Below are 12,476 nucleotides of genomic sequence, written 5' to 3'. Positions count from 1 at the left end.
TCAGGAACTGAATTGCTCGGCAATAGCACCTCTTTCCACTGGGCCAGCAAGCTGTTCGGGCTGTGTGTCTCCTTGAAAGAAAGACATTCCTATCACCTCCAAGTATCTGCTGCTGCTTTTTTCTCCTTCACACATACCCTTGCCAAGAATTATATTCCATCTTAAACACACACACACCGCCCGCACACAAAAACAGACAGATAAAGAGCACTTACTGCAGTGTCCTTTGTATATAGTTAGTTGTGGGTGTGTATCTATCCCTGGTTCAATTTTGAGCTCCTAGAGGCAGGGACTTTTCTTTCTCTTTCCAGGATAATATACATAAGATTATAGACAATATATGTTTGTTGAATTGAAAAGAAAAGAGCATTCTTAGATTCCTTACGAAGACTAGCTTTCTTGTCATCTCTGTGACAGTTATGTGCCTCGTCATGGAACAGGAATGAAATTCTGTGCAACCCGTCAGAATGATGGATTGCTCAGACGGCTTCAAATCAGTACCTTTCCTGGAGTTTCCAACAAATAACAGTTTATTCTTTAATTGTATCAGGAAGAATGATTTTATTCCAAGAAGTTTGTGTGTTTATATAGAAAGTATTAATGTTCCTAAACTGTCTGTTCTTGCCGTATTTACAGGCACAAACCGTGGGTTTCCCGGTGACCGCGCCTTCGCCGAACGTGCGGCTGATGCGATCCGCGCTCGTCCCGCAGGCGCCGGCCGGGGAGGCCTTTTCCTTTGCGGCGCCCGGCTGCCCGGCGGAGGCGGCCTTCATGGAGGAGGAGTGTGTGGACACGCCCAAGGTACGGCCTGCGGGGCGGCCGGAGGGTTCAGGTGGCTCCGCAGGTGCTGGACTGGGACTCTGTTGAACTCTGTCATGTGCTCACGTCACTCAGGAGTGCTGTGTGTGAGCGGAAGAGCCTGAGAAAAGTATTCAGGGCTGAACTCGGCTCTCATCACCGCCTTGCCATTACCACCCTTACGTAACTTGTCAGACGTACTTTTCAAAGTCTTTCCTTCTCTTTCCTCAACCAGATCCTTCTCTCTTCAAGCTTCTGGATCCCACTTAGGTTTTATACTTTTTAAACAAATTGTAATTCTGCAAACATCTATAGCTGTGGTGCTGACGTGCAAGCTCTGCCTGTGCTGACTGCCTCTCTTCCTCAGTGCTGCAGCTGGGCCATGACGAGCTGTCTGTCTGGCCTTTTGTCCTGTTTGGACATGCTTAATGGAGATAAGTGTATCCTGGTATACTACCTAAGGGTGGCTTTCAGGATGTGGAGGTGACAGCTTCTCTCATTTCATGAATATTTACTTCTGATATATGTTTCATATACTTTGCATCAAGTGGTAATACAAAGGATCATAGAAATGGGCAGGTCTTGGGTTTTTTTGTTTTGTTTTGTTTGTTTTTATTGGTTTCAGAGAGAAGAAGAGAGAGAGAGATAGAAACATCAGTGATGAGAGAAAGTCATTGGTCGGCTGCCTCCTGCACGCCCCCGACTGGGGCTTGAGCCTGCACCCTGGGCATGTGCCCTGACCGGGAATCGAACCTGCAACCTTTTGGTGCATGGGATGACGCTCAGCCAGCTGAGCCACACCAGCCAGGGCCTGACTAGCTTCTCTGAACCTCTGTTTTCTCTTGTGTAATATGAGGCTACCGACTTTATGAGACCATTGTGAGGATTAAGCACGATAATGTGTGTGAGATTCTGGCCAAATTGTAGGTACTTAACAAATTCTGGTTTCCTGCCTTTTTAGCCTGTTTAGGTAATAAAAGGTGAGTCAGACATTATCTACCCCAAAGTTTATAGAGTAGCAGAAAAGGCATGGATAACTAAAGGCCATGTGCCCGGTTCTGAATAAATTGATAAAATATTTATTTTTATCCTTTATTTTTTTCACCCCTCCTTCAGCCCCCTCCCCTTTGGCAACCATCAGCTTGCTCTCTGTATCTGTGGGTTGGTTTTGTTTTTTTCTTCACTTCTTCCCATTTTTTTAGATTCCACATACAAGTGAAATCATATGGTATTTGTCTCTGTCTGACTTATTCACTTAGCAGAATACCCTCTAGGTCCCTCCATGTTGTCGCAAATGGCAAGATTTCACTCCTTGGAAGCAATATTCCATTGTATATATACACTGCATTTTCTTTATTCATTCATCATTCGATGGAGATCTAGGTTGCTTTCATGACTTGGCTATTATAAATAATGCTGCTATGAACATAGGGATGCATATATCTTTTCCAAATTAGTGTTTTGGGTTTCTTCGGATATATACCCAGAGTGGTATTGCTGAGTCATAGGGTAGCTCTAGTTTTGTCTTTTTGAGGAACCTCCATACTGTTTTCCACAGCGGCTGCACCAGTCTGCACTCCCACCAACAGTGCACGAGGGCTCCCTTTTCTCCACACCCTCACCAGCTCTTGTTATTTCTTGATTTTTTTTATGATAACCATTCTGACAAGTGTGAGGTGATATCTCACTATGGTTTTGATTTGCATGTCCCTGATGATTAGTGACGCTGAGCATCTTTTCATATGTCTTGTATTTCTTTATCTTCTTTGGAGAAATATCTTTTCGGGTCCCCTAACCACTTTTTATTGGATTGTTTGTGTTTTTGCTGCTAAACTGTATGAGTTCCATATATATTTTGGATATTAACCCCTTATTGGATGTATTATTGACAAATATCTTTTCCTATTCAGTTTTCTTTTTGTTGATAGTTTCCTTCACTATGCAGAAACTTTGTAATTTGATGTGGTCCCATTTGTTTATTTTTGTTTTGTTATTGTTGCCCTTGCCTAAGGAGACATATTCAAAAAGATACTGCTGAGGTCAGCATCAAAGAGTTTATTGCCTATGTTTTCTTCTAGAAGTTTTATAGTTTCAGGTGTTACATTTAAATCGTTAATCCATTTTGACTTATTTGTGTATGGTATAAGAAAGTGGTCCAGTTTCATTTTTTACATGTATCTGTCCAATTTTCTCAACACCACTACTGAAGAGACTGTCTTGACCCCATTGTGTACTGTTACCTCCTTTGTCATAGATTAATTGACCATATAAGTCAATTTATTTACTGGTGGATTTGTTTATTGAAAGATTTATTTCTGCGCTTTCTGTTCTATTCCATTGATCTATATATCTGTTTTTATGCCAATACCATACTGTTTTGATTATTGTAGCTTTGTAGTATATTTTGTAATCAGGGAGTATGATATTTCCTACTTTGTTCTTTCTCACAGTTTATTTGTTTATATGGAGTCTTTTAGGATTATTAGTTGTTCTAGTTCTGAGAAGACTGCCATTGGCATTTGAATAGGGATTGCACTTAATCTTTATATTGTTTTAGGTAGTAAGGACATTTTTACAATACTCATTCTTCCAATCCATGAGCAATGGTATATGCTTCATTTATTTGTATTCGCTTCAGGTTCCTTCTTCAATGTCTTACAGCTTTTAGAGTTACAGGTCTTCCACTTCTTTGGTTAAATTTATTCCTAGATATTTTATGCTTTCGATGCAATTGTAAATGGGATTATTTTCTTAATTTCTCCTATTAATCATTCATTATTGGTTTAAAGAAATAGAAATCAAAGTGCTTCAAGACTAGAAGGGAGCAGGGGGGGAGTTCATTTTAGCTGATTTGGACTGGAAGGTCTTTGGGTGAATTGTCAGGGCTAGCAATTGAGAGGTGTGCAGAATCTTGATGGACGGAAACTAGGGTGTGATACCTGGGTGGAGGAAACAGCCTGAGCAACAGCAAGCATCAGGAAAGACAAGTCCATCTAAGTCAGAGCAGGAGCTCAGTGTGCCTGAGGAAAGGGGCAGGAAGGGAGTTGTATGAAATAAAGATGAATAGCTTAGCTTTGAATGGCAAGCCAAGGACTGTAGGCTTTTTCCCTAGGATAGGGTTCTCCCTGTAGGAATGTGTTCAGTATCATCAAGAGAGTTTTTTCAAATGGGCTTTTTCAAGATAGTAGAAAACAGTTGAAATTTTTTGATCAAAGAAGCACTATGATCCATGTTGTATTTCAGAAATTAGCCAGGAAGGGTAGGTAGACTGCACTGGATGGGAGAGAGACTGATGACAAGTGGAGAAGACCATGAGGGCCTGAACTAGGATAGTGCTCATGAAACTGGAGAGGAGGGGATGATATAAGTGAGATTATACAGATAAAATTGATAGAATATCAGCGTCCAGAGAGAAGTACAAACTGCTAATAGTATTTTTAGCCTAGATGATGGGGAGGGTGAGTGCCATTATCAGAAACAGGGAGCTCTGGACGCAGAACTGATTCCGAAGGTAAATGATGAGTTCAGCTAGAGCACAGTCAAGGCAGCTGGATGCTGGGCTGCCACAAGCAGTTGTTACGCTGAGTTGCTGAACATGAAGGGTTAGTATCCATGCTCCTGAGAATTACACTGCTGCTGGGGACAGTCTTTTCCCCTCTGCTGTGGTTGCCTAGCATGTTCAGTAATCTCATAAACTGCTACTACTTTCTCACCCAGATATTTAGACATAAATTGGACAGCATAATTTATTTATTTTAAGATCTAAGTCCCTTGAAAAAATTAAATTGCAGTCTGCTAAAATCTTGTCTGTGAGGGCATCAGGCCCAAAACACAGATTGGGCTCTGTCTGCTGTATTATATAGGGCAAGCTATTTTTAAAGCTTATGATTGTTACCGTAACTAGGAAACAGACAGGAAATGAATGATTTTGTGAAAGATATAGATAGTAGCTAGATGGTGGTTTTGCATTTGTAGGAAAAGCAGTGCCATGCTAGAACTGGCCACCCACACTGGCAGAGCCTCCTTGGCACCTGGCCAGGCCGTAGACATTCACTGTCTTACTTGTGGACCATTTTGTTTACATCAGCAAAATTCTTGTGCTCCTCCCTCCCTAGGACTCTTTCCTCGGGGCCCATCAGGACGTGCACACACACACCAGACTAGCAGACAGAAATATGGTTCCTTTGTGGGTCATACTGCTTCATCCACATTTACTACAACACCATTTGTTGTCTCTAGAAGATGCTTCCTAACTGCCCGTATTGCTCATTCATTTCAGTCTCAATTGTGGCAGGTACTGTGCATCTCATATATTTCACTTCTCCTTCCCTTCCAGAAGTCCTCAACTTAAAACTGTCCAGTAAAATCCTTTAGGGAGTTTGTGTTGAAATGTTGGTTTGGGGTTCCTCCAAAAAATGACACCTTTCTGAGACAGTCACCCAACTCTGAGCACTAACTGGGACCCCAGGTGACAAAGAGACTATATGGAGGACAGATGCACAAACCTTGTAGTGTCATTCTTTCTCTTTTGAGAGATTCTTTGGGAATCATGAATTTTTTATACACACACACATTTCAGTCACTTTTAACATTTTATTAGAGATAGTAATAACTGGATTTTCCAAGTTACCATCTTCTTAGCTGGGTGGCAGAAGGGAACTGTGAGGCTAAACTGAAAATGCCGGTATAGTAAAGGTGTCTGTGTCTGCTTACAGTGTTAATAACCGCCTTACTATAGAGAGAGGTAGGACAGCCCCTAAGACCCGGCCTGAGAAGGATATACACCCAGCTCCTAACAGTGTTCACCTCTCAGGCTTGGCAAAGGGAGGAAATTGCACTTTTACTTCTGAATCTGAATTTTTAAATTTATAATTGGAAAAAATAAAACCAGTCAAACTCACACATGGAAAATTCAGAGAGGGATAAAGAAAAAAACCAACTTATCCATAATCCCACTACCCCAGAGATAAGAATATTTTGGCATATTTCCTGCGAGGGGGTTACAGATAGATGGGTAGTTGGGTAGGTGAGTGTAGGGTGGCTCAGTAAGTAGCTAGACTTTTTAATTTGTATCTTGCTTTACATAGTATAACATTATGAGCACTTTTCCCATATCATGAAATCTTTGAAATCATGAGTTTTATGTAACAACTGCCTAATGTATTGTATTAGATATACCTTTATTTAACTATGTACTCTCTTATTTTTGGACATCAGGTACTTACTTTTTTTTTTTCTGCCTCCTATGTGCTTCAGGAGAGTATCTTTGTGTCTAACTCTTTGTCTATACTCTATTTCCTTCGGAGAAATTCCTAGTACTGGGGTTATCCAGTTCTTTTCTTCTTCACCTCATTGTTTATTTTAACTTGCCTTAAAGATGGTAAAAATGCTTTAAAAGAAAATGTTGTTTTATTCTGTTGCTTTAAAATGTTCTATTGCTATAAAGCATTCTCTTTTGTTAAGAAATAGTAATAGATACAATATATTGAGTACCTAAGGTTTAGTTAATCCTCCCAAACAACTTTACTTCCATTTTACAAGTGAAAAACATGGAACTTTATAGAAGTTAAACAACTTGCTAATAAGTGATAAAGCTGAGGTTTGAGCCCACAGCACCTCCTCAACATGCGCCAGACTCACTAGGCTCTCAGATACCAATTCAATAAGCCACAGTCGCAGCCTCCAAACTCAACTGGCTGCCATCACAAAATACCACAGACTGGGTGGTGGCTTAAACAGCCCAAATGTATTTTTTTGTAGTCCAAGACCAGTTTGATTTCTGGTGAGGGCTCTCTTCCTGGCTTACAGAGGATGACCTTCTCACTTTCCTTCGAGAGCTTTCTTGTGTTTCTTCTTGTAAGGACAACAGTCCTGTGGGATCAGGCCCCCACCCTTACGTAAACCTCTTTTAAGTACACGTCCACACAGGCCCCACCTCCAAATGCAGACACACTCAGGGTTAGGGGAGACATAAACATCTGGTCCTTAGTCTACCCATCTCCTGTGCTATGATCTTGTATTTTTGGTCAGTGCAGGCGCATGGTACCAGTTAGTGGTAGAGTCTCTCAGTTTGGCTCCTACATATGTAGGTCTCTTACCAGAAGTACAGTGACTGATTGAGTTTTCATGAAAGATAAAAACAATGTATTGGAAAATGTACATTTCACCCATGTTGTATTTGAATTCCTGTAATTTACGGTTAGCCTAGAGCAAAATACCGTATTTCTAGCAGCCTAAGTAGATCAGCCCAATACTTTGGTCACAAAATCGTAGAGCTGAATTCGGGCTCTTGTTATATCAAGTGCCCTGGTAGCAGATTGACGGGAGGGGTGGCATGATGGCAGGAGCTGAACTCACAGCTGAAGATGTTCACCCCTGTGCGGCAGACCCCAGTGCTTTCTGATTCAGTTAGCAAACATCAGCGCAGAAACTATCGTTGTTTTCTACCTGTCCCAGAATGCAACTGAATTCAGCAAACGTTTTTTAATGAAAGACATAATTCCTCTTGTAGTTGAAGTTTAGATGAGGAGATAAATTTATAAGCAGATCATTTGAGGGGAAAAATTATAAATTTAGAGAGACTGAAAGGTTTTTTTGAGTACTCAGAAAAAGGTAACTTTTCTCTGTAAAAGGAAAAAAAGGACCTGGTTCTAAGACTACTCCGCAAGAAGTATCTGATAGAATTTTGACATAGGCTATAAGTGTGAAGATAAATTACTTAATAACAGTCTGTCTCTGTTGCTTTATTTATTTCTAAGTCATCCGCAGCTATTCTTGGAAAATTGTATTAGCAGACAGTTAAGGAGCCTAGACGTATGAATATCAGCTCCCAAACAGCCAGCCATTCTTCCTACAAGAAAACTATTAAGTGTAGTCAAAAAAGGAAACCTTATCTGGGGAAGGGCCATGGGGACAATAAGAGTTGCTGGCCAGATTTCAGTGTTTTGCTGGTGCCACGGGGAGGATTGGTCTTAGTCTGGAAAGAAAGCCGCTCTTCCTTTTAAATGACCACTCCTCACTTGAAAACGCTTTAGCCACCTAATCCAAGTACTGGCTACAGCCCCAGAGCAGTTTTTATGGGATTACCGTCCCCTCCCCCAAGCAAACAAAGCTCTGAGTCACCCAAGGCTCCCTCTCCAAATAAAGGGCCTTGCAGTGCCTTCAGACTGGTTGCCATAAGAGGAAAGTTTCCTGTGTCTGGCACAGGGATGTCCCACGTCACCTCTCACACACATGCGCTTCGCCTGCTTCCAAAGGAAACAATAGCTCTACCCAGTGTATTTCAGGTGAAAGTACTGCTTAGAAGTCAGCGCCTCATGACTGGCTGTTCCTGAGCAGCTATTCATAAGAGAAAACAGATTGGTTTCCACGGGGGGATAGTTAAGGTAATAAGGTAAATAATTGCCGCCTCAGTGGGGCTTTTCCCAGCCAGAAGAACAGGCAACCACAACTCCCCTTTGTCTGCTGTTTCTGCTGTGTTAGGTGGTTTGCTGGGCAGCTGCCTGGGAAGGCGAGAGTTCTCATCGGAGCTGCACTGTGCTCCCCCCGGTGGGTGAGAGCTGTGGGTGTTGTGTGTGTTGCTGTAGGAGAGGGTTCCGTGCAGCCGAGCAAGCTGCTCATTAGCCTCTGCAGGAATTCGGGGCCTGCGAGTCAGTTACTCTGTCATGTAAGGCTCTGGCTGTTTGCCAGTTGAATTTTTTTCAGTCCTTTTTGTGGTATCAGTCAATCTTTAAAGAATTCTTTTTCCCATTCCTCAGGCACATAGAACCAATTAAAGATCTAATCAGATGGGCAGGTACTTAAATTATAAACATAAAAGTATGTCTGGAACCTTGCAGTATGTTTTGTGGTTGAAAATATGAAGAATGCTGCTGACTACTCTTTTTTCTTAGCTCTGAGCCATGCTTTTTTTTTTTTTTTTTAAGTCTCATTTTCCCCCTCTTCATTTCCCTTATTTTAAAGAAATAACCGGTAGGCCTCAACTTAATATACCCCTATTCATCTGGAAACCGCTAAAAAAAGTTATTGATTGTAATCTCGATGACTCAGAGAAGCTTGGGAGGCAGTGCGGCTTGGTCACAGTGCGCTTCTGTCTCAGTGCTGCAGTTGACCTGCCTCTGCAAGCTGTTGTTATAATGCATATGTACGTTTTTAATATCTTACTTAATTTCTAAGTTGCCACAGTGTTGACGTTTCCCTTGCAGATTTTTTCTAACGTCTCAGCAGAGCAGCAACTGATAGTTTCCTCTCTCACTGACTTTTAGGTCAATGGCTGTCTGCTGGACCCTGTGCCTCCAGTCCTGGTGAGGAAGGGGTGCCAGTCCCTGCCCAGCAACATGATGGAGACCTCCATCGATGAAGGACTGGAGACAGAGGGAGAAGCTGAGGAAGACCCCAGCCAGGCCTTGGATGCATTCCAGTCCACACGCGGTGGGCAGAGACGGCACACTCTGTCGGAAGTGACCAATCAGCTGGTCATGGTGCCGGGGTCAGGTATGATATCCAGTGAGCTGCAGGTGAAGTCTGCACAGCATCAACTCACACTCCAGTCTCCAAGAAATAGTAATGATACCCACCAGTTCCTAGGATGTAGTCCATGATGGAGAATTTCCCCCGTGGAAATCAGTCTGCTTTTCCTTTATGGACACCATGCAGCAGCTGCAGAGCAGTAAATGAATCATCCCTGAGTTGGCTCCTTCACCCTCAGAATTCACCTGAGTGCATGTGACTCACCCAGGACCCTGGCACTTTGGGGTGGCAGAGATCTGGTGGGTACAGGTTCTGGAGTGTTCTCCCTACTAAATTGGAAGCTGATTAAATTAACGTGTAAAACAGTTCTGAAAAGATATGTTGGTTGGAGATTAAGGATGTCATAGCCGTGAGAACTCAAGCTGGCAGCGCTTTGTATCTCCTGTTCAAAGAGGATGCTGTTTACTATTCGTCATATCTTTTTTTTTCTCTCAAAGGGAAAGTTTTCTCCATGAGTGACAACCCCTCCCTTGACAGTGTGGACTCTGAGTACGACATGGGGTCTGTTCAGAGGGACCTGAACTTTCTAGAGGACAACCCTTCCCTTAAGGACATCATGTTAGCCAACCAGCCCTCACCTCGCATGACATCTCCCTTCATAAGCCTGCGACCAGCCAACCCAGCCATGCAGGCTCTGAGCTCCCAGAAAAGAGAGGTGCACAACAGGTCGCCAGTGAGCTTCAGAGAGGGCCGCAGGGCCTCGGATACCTCCCTCACCCAAGGTGACTGACTGCTTTCCCTTCTGGCTTTTAAAACTCAGCGGGTAGGATTTGAAGGGGTTTGTTGCCATGTTGGTACCATACCTGTGGTCACTAAGAGGCCTGTGTTTTATTTAAACTGGTCATTGCACTTTCTTCCAGGAATTGTAGCATTTAGACAACATCTTCAGAATCTGGCTAGAACCAAAGGAATCTTAGAGCTGAACAAAGTGCAGCTGCTGTATGAACAAATAGGCTCAGAGGCCCATCCCAGCCTGGCGTCAGCTGCTCCTCAGCTCCAAGACCTTGCCAGCAGGTGCCCTCAGGTGAGTGCTCTGGGCCCTTTCCGCAGTGGCTCGGCAAGTATGAGGAGTGAGTGAGATGTGTCATTTCACTGAGAGGGTTTACTCCAGTCCTGGAACAAACAGGTTATTTTGGAAAACTTCCCTTGCTGCTGCCACCTGCCACTGACAGGCTAGACCTGTCCGTGCTGGCCCCAGGTGTACCACATGAAGGCCTTGACAATGTGAAGCTGTGTTTGGTTCACACGGCAGATTTTATGTGAACTCCCCTCTCCCCAGGCATATACACAAAAATTAAGCATAATAAACTTTACCCAAATGAGAAGCTTATCACCACTACTTTTGATGTGCTATCACTTCATTAAATATTATAAATGGATTCTTTATGCTAAAGATATAAAAAACATTGCTATTTATCCAGTAAGTTTTATTTTGAGCCTATTTTTAGTGTATCGGGATATTGTAGCCTTCGGGGCCCATGTGAAGGTGATGGCTCCCGGTGACCAAGAGCCTTTGCCTCCATACTCACTACAAGATCCATGTATAGATTTTCTGCAAAATCATTAACCCTCAGCCTGCTGGTTGTGTAAAAAGCTTTGAGTATCATGTTTTACAGAGTTGCAGTTCCTCTTGGACATTTGCCAGGTGCTTAAACTAAAAGCTGCAACTCTCCCACATGGAGAATTGAAAATGCTTTCACCCTTGCTCCTCAGGAGGAAGCTGCTCAGCAGCAGGAAGTTGTTTCTGCGCTCCCCACCAGCGTGCATCCCCCGCTGTCCCAGCAGCAGAGCCTGGAGGCCCAGTACCTGCAGCACCGACTCCAGGTGGGCCCTTCCCCTTGCTGCTCCAGCCCTGCGGGGCCAGGATCGGCCTTTCTGCACAGCAGAAACCTGTTCTGCTTGTTCAGGTATTTTTTTAGGGTGGTGGCTTGATTCCTTATAGGGAGGTAGGTTTGACGGTCACTTCTAATTTCTGGAAACATGTTCAGACTTAGCTTTATGCTCTGTGTTGGCAGTGGATTTATCCTCAGGCCCAGGAAAGGATAACAGCGCAGCGTGGTCAGAAAGGGAGACACGGCCTCTTTGCTACTAATGGTATATATGCCTCATAATGAATAAGTAAGGTGGAAATCTCAAGTCTCCACATTTTCAGTATCAGCTGTCTACACTGGTGCCTAAAAATCTTAAAAGATGAATCATTTGTTCATTCAGCAGGTGCTGCAGCCTCAGGTGCTGCAGCCTTTGTTATCGAGATTTGACGCCACTTTTCTCATTGTTTTTAATCTCCTCGAACCTCACAATCCCAGGGGACTTTTAGAAATGAAAACTGGAGTAGGTTAGAGCTGAGACAGCCCAGGCCTGCTGACCCAAAGCTCTGCTAGGGTCTCAGGGAGAAAGTATCATTGAAGCGTCATCAGTCCCTTCACCCTGCGTGGATTGTGGAGGACACCTTGGCTTCCTCCTCCAGGCAGTGACCCGCTCTGACAGCCGTGTCCTGGGTGACAACACATTGTCACGCTCCTGTTGTCTTTCTCTTCCAGAAGCCCAGCCTTCTGTCAAAAGCCCAGAATACCTGTCAGCTCTATTGTAAGGAGCCACCACGGAGCCTTGAACAGCAGCTGCAGGAGCACAGGTGAGAGCGTGCCTTTGGCCAAGGAAGTCACTTCCTTTTGTGGAAGACTTGAGAACGCTGGGTGTGTGGCCATTCTCCCTGGTGTTGCCTCTACTAGGAAAAGTTTTTTTCATTATTTTTAACCCTCACCCGGGGATGTTTTTAGATATTAGAGAGAGAGGAAGGGGAGAGAGAGACGAGCATCTCTCTCCGGTTGCCCCCAGTACGCACCCGACCGGGGATGTGCCCCGCCCGGGAATGGAACCCGCCCGGCCGGGGTGCAAGTCGGTTTGGCGCACGAGCCGCATCAGGACGCGGGGGCTAAAGTGGGCATCGCAGTGTCAGGGGCCGCGGCCTGTGGGGAGCGGCGGCCCCAACCGCGCTGTTTTCCTTTTCGCCTCACGTCCCCTGAGCTGTGGACAGACTAAGCTTTCAGAAGCAAGACCCACCACAGTTTAGCGGGTTGTTCCGCGGAAGAGGCTCCGTCCCGCCTCGGGCTCCTGCCCCGCGTCACTAGCAGGGGCGGGATGGAGTGACC

At 44.1% G+C, this 12,476-nt stretch overlaps 1 protein-coding gene across 2 annotated transcripts in view; it reads left to right on the top strand.

Annotated features, from left to right (window-relative positions):
- SIK2 (salt inducible kinase 2) overlaps positions 1 to 12,476 on the top strand; it is a 112,389-nt gene that overhangs the window by 93,851 nt on the left and 6,062 nt on the right. For both annotated transcript variants that reach the window (XM_087821551.1, XM_087821552.1), the window contains exons 9-14: positions 637 to 801; positions 9,063 to 9,291; positions 9,765 to 10,049; positions 10,188 to 10,351; positions 11,041 to 11,151; positions 11,868 to 11,959. In XM_087821551.1, the coding sequence (XP_087677677.1) occupies positions 637 to 801; positions 9,063 to 9,291; positions 9,765 to 10,049; positions 10,188 to 10,351; positions 11,041 to 11,151; positions 11,868 to 11,959 (1,046 nt within the window). The remainder of the gene's footprint in view (positions 1 to 636; positions 802 to 9,062; positions 9,292 to 9,764; positions 10,050 to 10,187; positions 10,352 to 11,040; positions 11,152 to 11,867; positions 11,960 to 12,476) is intronic.

Source organism: Miniopterus natalensis, chromosome 11 (genome assembly GCF_054644295.1).
Source record: "Miniopterus natalensis isolate mMinNat1 chromosome 11, mMinNat1.hap1, whole genome shotgun sequence".
Classification (NCBI taxonomy): Eukaryota; Metazoa; Chordata; class Mammalia; order Chiroptera; family Miniopteridae; genus Miniopterus; species Miniopterus natalensis.
Note: the sequence above shows the minus strand (reverse complement) of the source record. Positions and strands in the feature narration are given on the sequence as shown.